Raw genomic sequence first — 12,602 nt, 5'->3', positions numbered from 1 at the left:
CAGCCTCTGCTCTAGCTCAGCCTTCCTAAGGCATCAATCAGAACTGCCAGTCACACCTCTCCATTCCCAGGCCTGCAGCAAATTAATCAGAATATCTGCAGCCAGCCCACCCTGCAAACAATGCACTGCAACTGCAGCCTCCACTTCAAGGTATTGCTCTTGGCCATTTCAAGCAGCCCAGGGCCCATCTCCATAACCTTTAGGATGGATTCACAATTCCAGGATGTGTGACACGAGTGGAACTGGCACAGCAGGGCCATGCTGGCAGGTTTTCTCCTCCCCTCCCCTCTCTGCTGTACCTGTTTGGGTAGGTGACGTTGGGTGGTGCTCTTCCAGGGTAGTTCTCATTGAGCCATCTGTTTGCCAGGGCCTGCTGGATGTTTGGTCTCTTGGCAGGGTCTGGCTCCAGGAGAGAGCGCAGGAAGTTTATGGCAGCTGTGAAGAGATCGAGGGAAAACCCCAAAAAACAGCTCTGTCATCTGCTCTAGGACTGGCACAGGAGATGAGTTAATGCAGGTGTGCAGCCTGAGCTGGAGCACACTGAAAAGGAACATTTTCCTTACTGCACGCTCCCATGTCCTTGAGAAAATGGAAGAACTGATAAGGGATTAGTAATTGAAACAAACAATGATTTACAGTCACAATGATTTATATACATTATTTAATGTATTTATTTTATATACAAAGGACAGCAGAAAAAGCACTTTTTGGCTCAGAGCTCATTTGAAGTTTTGGAGCAGGTGAGCCAACATTTAATTCATTTAATTCCCACGTGAGGGCAAGAGGCTGGAGCCAGGTCAGAGACAAATCTCTGGATCAAAGGAGAAGGAGATGGACCAGGGGTGAGTGAAGGGGAGGGAAGAGATGCAGACCTGGGAAGGAAGACACAGCAAATTTGGCTCCCTTTGACATGATAAGGAAAAATTTTCTGGCTCCCATCCAACATACAATCAGCTGCAGAAGGTTTTAGCCAAATTAAAAGAGTTCAGCAAAATTAACAGGCTTTGCTTTGTTCTCCTGAACCTTCAACTTCCAAGGACATTCAACCACTCCTGAGTTTCCTGCAAAAATGCTCAAATTTTAAGCCATGTGCTTCTTACATGATTAGGAGCAATGAAATCAAGTGATCTGCCTGGAGCCTCACAGGAAGTGTCCCTCTGAGCTGAAAATAAACTCTGCTCAACTAGGTCTGCTCCTCCTTTATTCCTCAAGTTATCAAGGCTACATTTCACTGCTCCTAGGTGCAATTTAAGCAGAATAAAACTCCTGCTGGTGACACCACAGCGGGATGGGACAGGATGGGGAGGGTGGAGGATGAGGAAGGGAGAGTTTTTCCCTAAATAAATCAGGGTTAGACCCAACAGGTGCTAACTCCCACCAACCTGAGCAACCTCAATGTACAATATGCTGCAAAAATCAGGTTTCAGCTGGAGAAACTCTGTGTCAAGAAGCTTAGATGTGCAAGAGAGGCTTCTCACTCTGTATTTACCAGTTCAGCTGGGTTTTTTCTAATCTCCCTCTTCACAAACCACTGATTTAAGGGAGATGCTTTACTTAAATACTCTCCAGCATTTCTGTTATTATCCTGCAGCAGCCATGTGGCAGGAGCAGCAGGAAGAGCCTACATCCAAGTTCCCAAACTTGCTGGAAGCTGCTCTCTGTGTGCCTGGTGTGCCCTTTCTCCACCCCCATCCCAGCAAACAACAAATCCTTGTTCTCCCATTGAATCCCCTCTTGCTCCAGTGTCTGTGTTAGAAACCTCACACTGGTTTCCAATCCCATGAGCCAGAAAAATCCCTCTCCCCAAACCCACACTCCCTCCTTCATCACCACCATGCCTGGTCTCCAAATCACCCAAATTCTCCTTAAAAAACCTACTTCTCCACCCCCACCCTTGCCAAAAGGCAAGCTAATTAAACGAAGCTTGTGACGTGCCACAGATCAGCAGATTCAGGCTGGGAGAAACTCATTGTGGGGGGAAGGTTCCCTCCTGGAAGCTCCCAGAGCTGGGCAGCAGAGAGGAGCAGCAGCACCTTGGGATGGCTGGAAGAGCTTTTCCAGCTAAGCCACACAGCTGGGACAGCAAAACGATTTCCCCAGGGAGAAAACATGAAGGAAAATGAATATATGCAAGGTGAACACCAACTGCCTGAGCACCTGACCTCTGCTCAGCTAAAATCAATAACCAGAGAGCTGCTGTTCAAGAGGCTTAATGAGAAATAGGTTCCCAAGTGGGAAAATCAAACACCAGCTCCAAAATTTCCCTGTTTTGCTACACAGGTTGTTCTGGGTGCTCGTGGTCAGCCAGGATTGTGGGTCACACCAATGAAAGGGTTTTCCTGCTCAGAGATAAGAATGCATGGTGAGGCTGTGTGTTCAGTAAGCAGGAAATTAAATATTGAAAGACAAGGTCCTGGGCTGTGAAAATTCTCTACTTTATATATGGATTGACAGAAATGAAGACCTGATTGAAATAAAAGGTCCATAAACCCAAGAAGTTAACAAGCACTACAATTCCCAGAGCAGAGTTCCTGCCCAGTGACCCAAAGGCTGACATGGCAGGAAGAAATGTCACCTTAAATCACTCTGTGGCATGTCCCTGGGCTCACAAGGCCCTTGGCTGGGGTCAGGGACTGATGGGTACCTTTTGGGCAAAGGTTAACATCTTTAAATCTAGTCCATTAATTTGCCATCATCTCTGCAAGTCCAGGCTGCTGGAGCTCTCACAGGACAAACAAAATCCTGCTTTCCCTGGGGATCACAGTGTCCAGGGAGCTGCAAATGCTGAAAATGGAGAAAATCTGCTCTCCACTGTTAAATGGGGGGATGGATGAAACAGCAAAACCAAGCCTGTTTAAAAGCAGTGTTATCTTTTTGGCTACTCAGGGTCTGGCCTTCTGCAGGGTGGGAGGTGGAACCCTAAATCTGTGCTTGGAGAATTCACCTTGACTCAACTCCCAAGGGTTTCCATTCCTTTTTTTTAATTTGGGATATTTTCATTTTATCAAAAGCCCGTTGCTTTTGATAAAAAGGCTGCCAGGGAAGGAGACAGAAGCTCTCCACAGACAACAAATTTGGCATGAAAAATAAAACCCAGCTTGTTCCAAATGCTGACAGTGGCCTTGCTGCAAGCTGCAAAGTGATTCTGTTGCCTAGTGACGTGGCTCTGAAGCAGGAATTAATATTTCTAATACTAATACATAACTATTTTGCATTTTGTGAGCACACAGAGGTTATCCCAGGTGGCTGTCCCAAAATAACTTTCTGAGTGCATGTCATTATTCCATAATAAATGTGAGGTCATTTGAGGTAGTTTGTCACTCAACCCCAGTCTTGATAATGCCCAGGAATCTGTTATTCCAAAATAATCTGTTCATCCATCCTTTCCCTCTGCTAGAACCTTCTGGATGTGCAAAACTGACCAACTGCTCTGCAAAAGCAGTCCCGCAGAATTTCACAGATTTGCTCCTTCTCTCACATTCAGCACAACTTGGTGCTTCTCCAGGAGTCAAAGCAAAAGGAATTCTGCTACACCAACTCCTGCAGGTCTTGCAGAGGCCAAAATGAAAAGAAAGGAGCTTTTCCCAATTAGCACAACACGTGAGCAGCAGGAGTCAGGAGCCACAATCCCATGGAACAGCGTTACCTGAGGAGAGCTGGGTGGGAAAGGGGTTCATCTCTTTGTCCACCATTTTTTGGTACAAGGCTCTCAAGCTGAATGGCTCCACAGTGAAGGGTAGTGTTCCAGTCAGCATGGCATACATGTTCACCCCACTGAAAGAAAACAGGCAGGAAAAGAAACCACAACGATCAGGAACAAGGAAAAATTCAGTTTTTACAGCCTGCACTTCATCTTTAATGTCTCACAGTTATTACAGGGTTGATGCCCCATCTCTGAGAACATTTCAGGTCAGGCTGGACGGGGCCCTGAGCCACCTGATCCAGCTGGAGATGCCCCTGCTCTTTGCAATAACAATTACAAACTCGAGAAGGAACTCACATGGACCAAACGTCTATTTTGGGCCCGTACTTCTTCCTTGCCAGAAGTTCAGGGGCTGCATATGCTGGGCTCCCACACTGGGTGCTGAAGGGATCAGAATAACCCAAAATTCCTGCGCAGTTGCTCAATCCGAAGTCTGTGAAAGGCACAGAGACACAGTTATGAAAGAGAGACACAGTCAAACTGTGCTAGAGCACAAGTTAAAAAGAAAGAACTTTTTTTTTTTCCAAAAGCTAAGCAATGAACTCCCTGAGGAGAAAAAACCAACTCATCCACATGCAAAAATTGGATGTAATTTGCTTCCACGAGGTGCTAAATAACCAGAGGTTCCCACAAACAATAAGAGGAGCCTTAGAACATGCCCAATTTTCCATTTCATACCCAGAGCAGCTCCATTTCACTGGCAGCTGCATGGCAACAACCAGGGCTGAGCTGGTCCCAGGCCCTGAGCCACCTCAGGCTGCCACACTGCTGCAGGATGCTGGGCAGGGGACAAGGTTAAGGGGGATTTCTTCAAAATCTGAGTGGAAATCAGCCATCAGATGGAAAACTCTGGGGCTGCTGTGGTGAGGTACAAACACAGGGGGTTCAGCTCTGGAATAACACATGGAGAGCTCGGCGCAGGAAGGGGAAATGTCTTGACTTGGCTGCTCTCTCTCTGAACTCTGCCTTGAATTATTGTATTCCTGGGTGTATCTGGCACTCTTTTGTGGCAATAAAAAGGAAGGACTGGCTCAGGCTGGCACTGGAGACCAGAGGGAGTCTCTCAACAGAGGGGCTGCAGTTTCCCAAGGTCTCTCAGGCAGCCTAAGGGTGTTCCCAAAATTTCCCTCCTGTGTGCTCCAGTGCTGGTGTGGCTGCAGGCTCAGATGGGTTCAGGGAACAACAAATCCCATTTATTAAGAGCTTGTGTGGCCCTCTCCAAGTCAGAATATTCTGTGAATATCTGAAAACCACCACTGCTAAAAACACTGACATGTGATTAGCTCCTCAATATCCTCTCTCAGGCATTAATTTGTGGCTCTTTTCCTCACCTGCACACTTATTTGCACTGGATTTGCAGTGCTGGCCTGTCCTTTTAGCTTTCACCTCGCTGAAAACCAAATTTGGCTGAAATCTGAGGAGTTCCTCAAGGGATTAGAGGCAGGGCAGCCTCATTCCCCCACAAAACCAGGCAAAGATACAAAAAATCCTACCAAAAAAAAAAAAAAAAAAGCAATTATCACAGTGACTGGAAGTGCCTAAATGGTGGCAAAAGTGCTTTACACTGCATCCCTGCATCTGGATCCCTGCATCCCTGAGGGCCAGGCAGGCTCAGGGGGACAGGAGTCACGTATTTCACAGCTAAAGAGGGGTTTTCCTGGAGAACACTGTCAAAACTGAAGGGAGAGTTTGCCTCTGATGGAAAACAATTCTCTCTGGGCACTGCTTCACCATCCCTGGGGCTTCCACAAATACTGCAGAGGATCCATTACCTTAAATTAACATGTTCATTAGCTGTGGCCTGAGAGGAGTTCTGTCAGCTGTGAAATACTTTTCAAAACTCCTGGAAATAACACATTATTGCTCCTGGTCCTTAGCCTGCTGTGTCATGCCAGCCCCAAAAGACTCGATTGCACTGGGATACAAGGATACAAGGATACAAGGGCTGTGCTCTGAGCTGGTGTCAGTCAGCAGCATCAGTGGAGGGGTACTCCACCAGAGGTTTTCATTCTCCTATTTGCTTCACTTGTCAACCCCTTATTCACTTGTTTCAGCTCATTCATTTCAGCTGCTATGCCTTTTTTATTCCCTGCTGAAATGCAGAATGTGTGCAAATGGAAGCATGCTGGGGACATAGCCATGGAGATGAGGATATTGCTATCAACACTGTGTCAGCACATGGTGGTTTTTGTTGTTTCTATTAAGGATGCACTGCTGGTCTCCATGAGAACACTGTGACCACCAGCACTGATAACCTCACTGCCACTGCCTGCCTCTGCCTTTCTAGGAGCCCAGCAAATGACAGAACTCAGATCAAAGGCCACACTTGGTTTCCCAAAGCAAATCCTTTCGTATGGGAGCTCCACCACCCCCACTGCTGTGCCATGAAGCATCGTGGCATCACTGCTCCTCCTCAGCACCTCCAGGGATCCACACCAAGCTGAGGATGCAGGGCCATCCCTGCAGCTCTGCCAGCCAGCTCCTGGACCAGCAGAGCTCCACAGGGCTCAGCAGAGCTGGGTGTCCCAGCAGGAACTCTGCGTGGCCTGTGACACCGACCACCTGGGCTGGGACATAACAGGGAGTGAGCTCCTTCCAATCCTGATGTCCTTCAATCTGATTAACAGACTGCCAAAAGCCCTCTCAAAGGGAATTCTTCCAAGAAGAATATCTAAGAGCAGGCTCTAAACCACCTTGTCATGTAGGCAAAAGGAGGAAAGAATCCAGGGTGCTCTGGGAGCAGCTGAAGGCTCAAGGCATCCAGCTCTCCCTGAAATGCATGAACAAGCAGTGACTTCAATATCCCATCTTCAACCTTCATTTCACCTGCTGGTCTTCCTTGCACAGCTCTTACAAGAACAACATTTTTATTTTCACTAGCTACTCCTGTGTCTGCTGCTGTAGAAATCCCAGGGACCAAGCTCATCCCACAGGAGGTAACGTGAGATGGATTTGTAGCTGAGCCTCTTCTCCCAGTCATGACAAGCAGCACTTTAATCCCTCCAAACATGTTCCTCACTCCTGAAGAACCTTCCTGGGAAGGATTATGTGATGTGATCATTTCTAGGCTGCACCAAATATTGCAACGTTTATTTTGCTACAACACCCCCACTTGGGTGGTGGGATTGAATTGCTTTGTTTGAGCATACACACTGCCTGCAATCTGCCTTGCCTGGACATCAGGCTGCAGGGCTGAGGACAATTCACTGAGGCTGTGGAACACCAAACCTCTCCCTCCTCTATCCTTCCCCCACCACCCACTGCGAGGAGACCCTTCCCTGCAGCCAAAGCAAACTGCAGGAACAGGCCTGGAATAATTTTCTTTGGCACCTGAGTTTTAACTGCACATGCATCATCTGGGAAGGGCTTGGTTTGGATGTCAAGCTCTAACCAGACACCCAGTAACAGGGAAGTGATGTGAGCTCCTTAAATCCATCAGATGTTGGTAGAGTTCCATCTGGTCTGGCTTATCTGCTAGATCAGGATAAGGGGTGCCATCCATCAGCCCTGGTGAATGATTCATGGCCACTTCTCAGTGTCCCCCTGACCCTCAGCTGAGGCAACACAGAGTTCTCTCTGCTCTTATCTTCCCAGAAGGTTGATTTGCTACACAGCAATCCCTGCAAGTCGGGGTGGCATTTCCAAACCTGAATTCCCAAAGTGAAACCTGGGTATTTCAGATTTCACTAATCATCCTCCCCCTGTTTGCTGGGAGGTGCTGCAGATGTCACAGTGAGTGTCCATTTGACCTGGCTGTTTGAATGCCAAGTGCTTTCCTCACCACTTCTCAGCCCATGGAACTTTTTGAGGAGAGCCAGTTGAGTTTTTAAGCCTGCAGCCACAGACACTGCTGCTGGCAAGAGTGTAGGCACGGCAAGAAGCACAAACAGATGTTTGGCACTTCTTTCATGAAAGGAATATTTTCTTTTCAATGCCCACATTAACATTAATGGGAGTTATGCAAGGCAGCGAGAGACTATCCCCAGCAATGATTAATCTGAAATGCCTGCACAGCTTGAATGAATCAAGCACCACAGACAACTGATACCTAAACACAATCCAGGCTCCACCGTTGATCTTTTTTATTCTTTAACAGCCCTCTAAACCAATTTTGTCCTGGGTGCTGGAAGCAAATTTAACAAATATAAATATAGGACCACATTTTGCCAGCTGCTAAAAATGTGTGCAACTCCCACTGACTTCAGTGGAAGCATATGTTCACGGGGGCAGAATCCAGCCCCTAGCAAATAAGAAATGATCATGATAATAAAATAAACCACTTCTCTGGTGTCAATTCTTAAATTCTTTACCGAGCTCCCGATTTGAGTATGAAAGATGTGGGTTTAAGATGTAGGATTATTCCCATACCAAGTTAAATCTGAATTATTTGGACCATTTTTTTTCACAAAATGCTGTCAGGAACAGCTTGATTGCTATCTATACTCTCTCAGCTCCTCTCTGCAGCAACATTAGCAGTTGTCACATGGGGGATTATGAAGCCTCAAAAACTCTCTTTATAAAACCAACAATTTTAATTACTGGAATTGCCAAACTGCTTCCATACCAATAAGCTTGATATTGTTGTCTTCATCTAGCAACAGATTTTCTATCTTCAAGTCTCTGAAAGAAAGAAAATATTTTGAGTCAGTCTCCAAAATAATGAAGCAGCTTTGCCTGACTCCCATCAGGGTATGAACAAGGCTTGTCTATAATCAAATGTACAATGAAAGCAGCACACACAGTTCCACCGTGAAAGCAGAAAGCCCCATGCATCCTGCCCAAAATTAACAGTGCTTTCACACTCTGCTTCCCACCTATTCTTCAGGCACAAAATGACATTACAAGCACTTGTCAGTACATCCTGTAATTAACCAGGCTCCTCAAGTTCCTTAAGCACTGGAAGTTTACAGAAAACTTACAAACTGGAAACATTTTAAGCATGTTTTGGGAACTGGAGGTCGATTTCTCCTTGCTCCTCTCCAGCTGAGGGATAAACCTGAGATTTGAGGAATCAAATGTCCTGTGTCCACAGGAGAGACCAGACCCAGCCTGCTGTGAGCACCCAAACTCCTTGCAGAGATCACCACAGCCATTCCCACACTCCACAGGTAAAATCCAAGGCTGAGGGATGGAAATGGTTTGTCCAATGCCACCCAGAAAATCACCCCAAAAGCCCAAGCTGTGCAGCCTGAGCATTAAGCACAATGTGAAAAACCTAATTTTGGTTGCTGCACAGCCCATTGTGTAGCTCTAGCAGTTGGCTAAGTCTTCACCACACTGATTTTTTGCCCCCATCCAGACTGGAAATATTTGGAACAATCAGCATGCTGGGATATCCACAGAGATGCTTCTCCCAGCAGAAAAAAAAGGGAAAAATCTGGATAATAAAGCCATCAGCTCTAATAATGGGAAGTCAGTGACACCCATGGTGTTTAGCCTTTGTAAGTGATGAAAGACACCTCCATCACAGATGGAGACATCAGCCTTAATAAAACAAGACAAGGAGCCCAACCAAAGCAAGCCAAGCACTTCCACAAGGAGGGATCTCCTGTGAAAGAAAGACTGGGAGCCTTTTCCAAAATGTTCCTCTTTGTTTCATTTTCTGCCCGTGCTGGGTTTCAAACAAACAGAGGCAGAGGAGCGGGCAGGATGACCCTCACTTGATCAGGACCTGCACAGGAGGGATTTTCTACACTAAAGGCAGAAGGTGAGGGGGGTTCTGCCCCTCTGAGGACAGACCCCTCCTGCAGAGCTGCCCCAGCCCCAGGGTCCAACAGCAGGAGGGCCTGGAGCTGCTGGATGTGGAGGGGGAATGGCTTCAAAAGTGACAGAGAATAGGGTCAGATGGGACTTTGGGCAGGAATTGTTCCCTGGCAGGGTGGGCAGGCCCTGGCACAGGGTGCCCAGAGCAGCTGTGGCTGCCCCTGGATCCCTGGCAGTGCCCAAGGCCAGGCTGGACGGGGCTTGGAGCAGCCTGGGACAGGGGAAGGTGTCCCTGCCATGGAAGGGGGGCACTGGATGGGATTTAAGGGTTCTCCCAACCCAAACCCCTCTGTGATTCCATTCCAACCCCTCTGTGATTCCATTCCCTCCTCTGGCAATGTCCCAGGGCTTCCTGCACATCCTGCACAAGGCACTTCCCTGGCAGGGCAACCAGGGCTGCTGAGGAAGGGCTCAATCCAGGGACAGCCTGCCCTGCCAGATGGACTGGGATCAACTCAACCCCCTCCTGCTTCCCTCTGCTGCCAAAAATGGGCTCAGTGCTTCACCTCTCCCACCCTCACTGCTTGCAGGTGGAGCTTCTCACAAACCATCTCACTGGGCTCCAGGAAAATAGCAGGGCTGGGAGCTTAACAGCAGAGACTTAAAAAAAAAAAACAGTCTGGGAAAGACAAAAAAGTACAAAACTACCTCCCCCCCCTAAAACTCCAAATTAAACTGAAATCAACAGAAGCAATGCAATGCTCAGTACAGCACCTCAGAGCAAAGACAAAGAGCATTTGGAAGCTAATACCACACCACCTCTAAAACTCCAAATTAAACTGAAATCAACAGAAGCACTGCAATGCTCAGTACAGCACTTCAGAGGAAAGACAAAGAGCATTTGGAAGCTCTGAGTATATGAAATATTAGCTAAGAGGAAGCAAGACTTTAAAGGCAAGGAAAGGGGAAAAAAGCAAGCTGCAAGTTAAGGAGGAAAGACATCCAGGCAATCAGAATAACAAATGAGTGATGGGGTGGGGGCTAACCAAAACACCAGAAAGGATATTTTAAAGGAGTCAAGGTAAAGAAACAAAAGGTAAATATTCCAGGGCATCTTAAAGCCATCAGAGGAAAAAGCTAGAAATGTAAATATTGCCTCAGCACAGAGTGCACTCAGGCCTGGTAAAGCTGTTTACCCATCTGCCTGTTCCCAGCAGATCTGCCAGGGTGGTAACTGAGCTAATGGTCCATATGCACCACAGCTTCTGCCCACCCCAACAGCAAAACTCTCCTTTTTGGAGCACTGCCAGGAGCCAGCACAACAGGAGCTTTGCCACTGCTCTCTGTGTGGTGGCAGAGCCCAGCTGCACTCCTGCTTTAGGACCCATCTCCCTGAACATCCCAAATGCCTTTCTGAGTCAGCTCTGTCCAATATAAACTTAAATTGTCTTTTACAAAAGGAGGCTCACCTGAGCTGCTCCTAGGACTTGTGCTCCAGACCCTTCACCAACTTTCACTGAGTCTTATTTGCCTTTCATGTCCCAAACCCTTTATCCCACTGTGCATGAAATGCAGGCTCCAAAGACATTTGGGGGCAATGGTGTTTCTTTTTCCCTGAAACAAAGCAGGAACTCTGGGTATTTTCAGTTTCCCTCCCTGAAGTAAATCTGATCTAGTTCCTTTACTGTCATAGCTCCTCAAAAAAAAAAAAAACACCAAACCAACAAACTCCACAAAAAAACCCAAAAACAAAACAAAACAAAACAAAAAAAAAAAACCAAATGAAAACAAACAAAAAACCCAAAGAAACCACAAAAAAACAACAACAAAAAAATCCAACAAAACCCCAAACAAACAAACAAAAAATCCACCAAACAACCAAGAAAAAAAAACCCAAAAACAAACAAACAAAAAAAAACTAAACCCCCCCCATGACTACAGGATTATTTATGGGTTTTCCCCCCCATAAGCCAATTCTCAGCATTCATTGCTGAAAAACTTAAATACAGTCTCAGGCATTAAATGCAAAAGGAGCAAGAAGTGCCACCTCTGCCTAAGGGATTGGTTCCCTTAGGGAACTCTGGGACTCTCTAGCTATGGGACAAATCAGTGAAATCTGGGAATAATGAAGGCAAGGAAGACCAGGCTGCATTCCCACAGCAGATATTTCTGTCTCCTCAGCTCGTGGAGCTGGCAGCACACAGTTGGCATTCCCTGGATTTAAAATACACCATCTCTGTGGGCTGAGTTCCTTTGGGAGTTTGTTTTGCTGTTTTTGGGGCTGGTTTATCTCTTTGGACCACCCTGGAAACCCCAAGTGCCCCCAGAGAGGAACACAAGTGAATCCCTGGAGTAAGTGACCCCACGAGCTGCTCCCACAGCAGTTTATTCCACGCCATGGCAGGCTGCAAAAGGGAAGTTTTGCATTTCACACTTTGTTTCTTGTCTGGGGGAGGAAGGATGAGAAGGAAGGTTTCACCAGCAAGCAGCTGCACAGCAGCAGTGGCTGGCTGCTCTCCCCTGAATCTTATTTTTAATCACAGAAAATCACTTCTTAACCATCAAACCTCAAGGCCAAGCCTTGTGCAAGAGCTGGAGAGGTTGCAGAAATTCGGATTCATCACCACATTTATGTACCAATGCACATTTCAAAGGCTTTGATATCAAAATATTATTGATCCCAGCTCTTCTGCCACTGGATTCCACGTGGCTGCCTCTGTAAAAGAGGAATGTGGCCCACTGTCCTCACTAAAATGACATTTAGTTTGTTACAGCAGAGCACTCCAAGGGAGAATGGCCAAAGGTAGCTCTGAGATCTGAGATGAAGTAGAGAAGGAACCAGCTCTGTGCTTCAAAAGGAGAGTTTGCTCTGCAGAGCAGGACCTGTCATAAATATTGCAGCAGCAGCAGCCAGCCTGCTGGCACTGACAATTAAAGGCTGCAAGTTATCAAAGCCAGCATGTCAAACAGCAGGTCCCAAACCAGGAACCCTGTGGCACTCTGAGCAAACTGCAGCGTGTGGCATCCCCTAGCTCTGCCCACAGCTCCGGGGTTTTCATCTCCTTCAAACTCCTGACCTGCTTCTCATCACCAAACGGCAGTGGAAGGCAAAATCTGCTGCCAGGAGGGCAGGAAAAGGGGAATGCAGCCAGCCAGCTTTGCCACCAATACACCATTCAAGGCTTGCCTCTGACAA

General features: G+C 47.0%; 1 protein-coding gene across 2 annotated transcripts in view; it reads right to left on the bottom strand.

The window, feature by feature from the left end:
- Window positions 1–12,602, bottom strand: part of HUNK (hormonally up-regulated Neu-associated kinase) — a 41,240-nt gene that overhangs the window by 11,316 nt on the left and 17,322 nt on the right. For both annotated transcript variants that reach the window (XM_041460406.1, XM_041460407.1), the window contains exons 3-6: window positions 8,268–8,323; window positions 4,001–4,136; window positions 3,647–3,774; window positions 300–435 (exon numbers count right to left, since the gene is read on the bottom strand). In XM_041460406.1, the coding sequence (XP_041316340.1) occupies window positions 300–435; window positions 3,647–3,774; window positions 4,001–4,136; window positions 8,268–8,323 (456 nt within the window). The remainder of the gene's footprint in view (window positions 1–299; window positions 436–3,646; window positions 3,775–4,000; window positions 4,137–8,267; window positions 8,324–12,602) is intronic.

This window comes from Pyrgilauda ruficollis, unplaced genomic scaffold, assembly GCF_017590135.1.
Source record: "Pyrgilauda ruficollis isolate IOZ18807 unplaced genomic scaffold, ASM1759013v1 scaffold143, whole genome shotgun sequence".
In the NCBI taxonomy this organism is placed as follows: Eukaryota; Metazoa; Chordata; class Aves; order Passeriformes; family Passeridae; genus Pyrgilauda; species Pyrgilauda ruficollis.
This window is presented reverse-complemented; position numbering and strand designations above follow the sequence as displayed.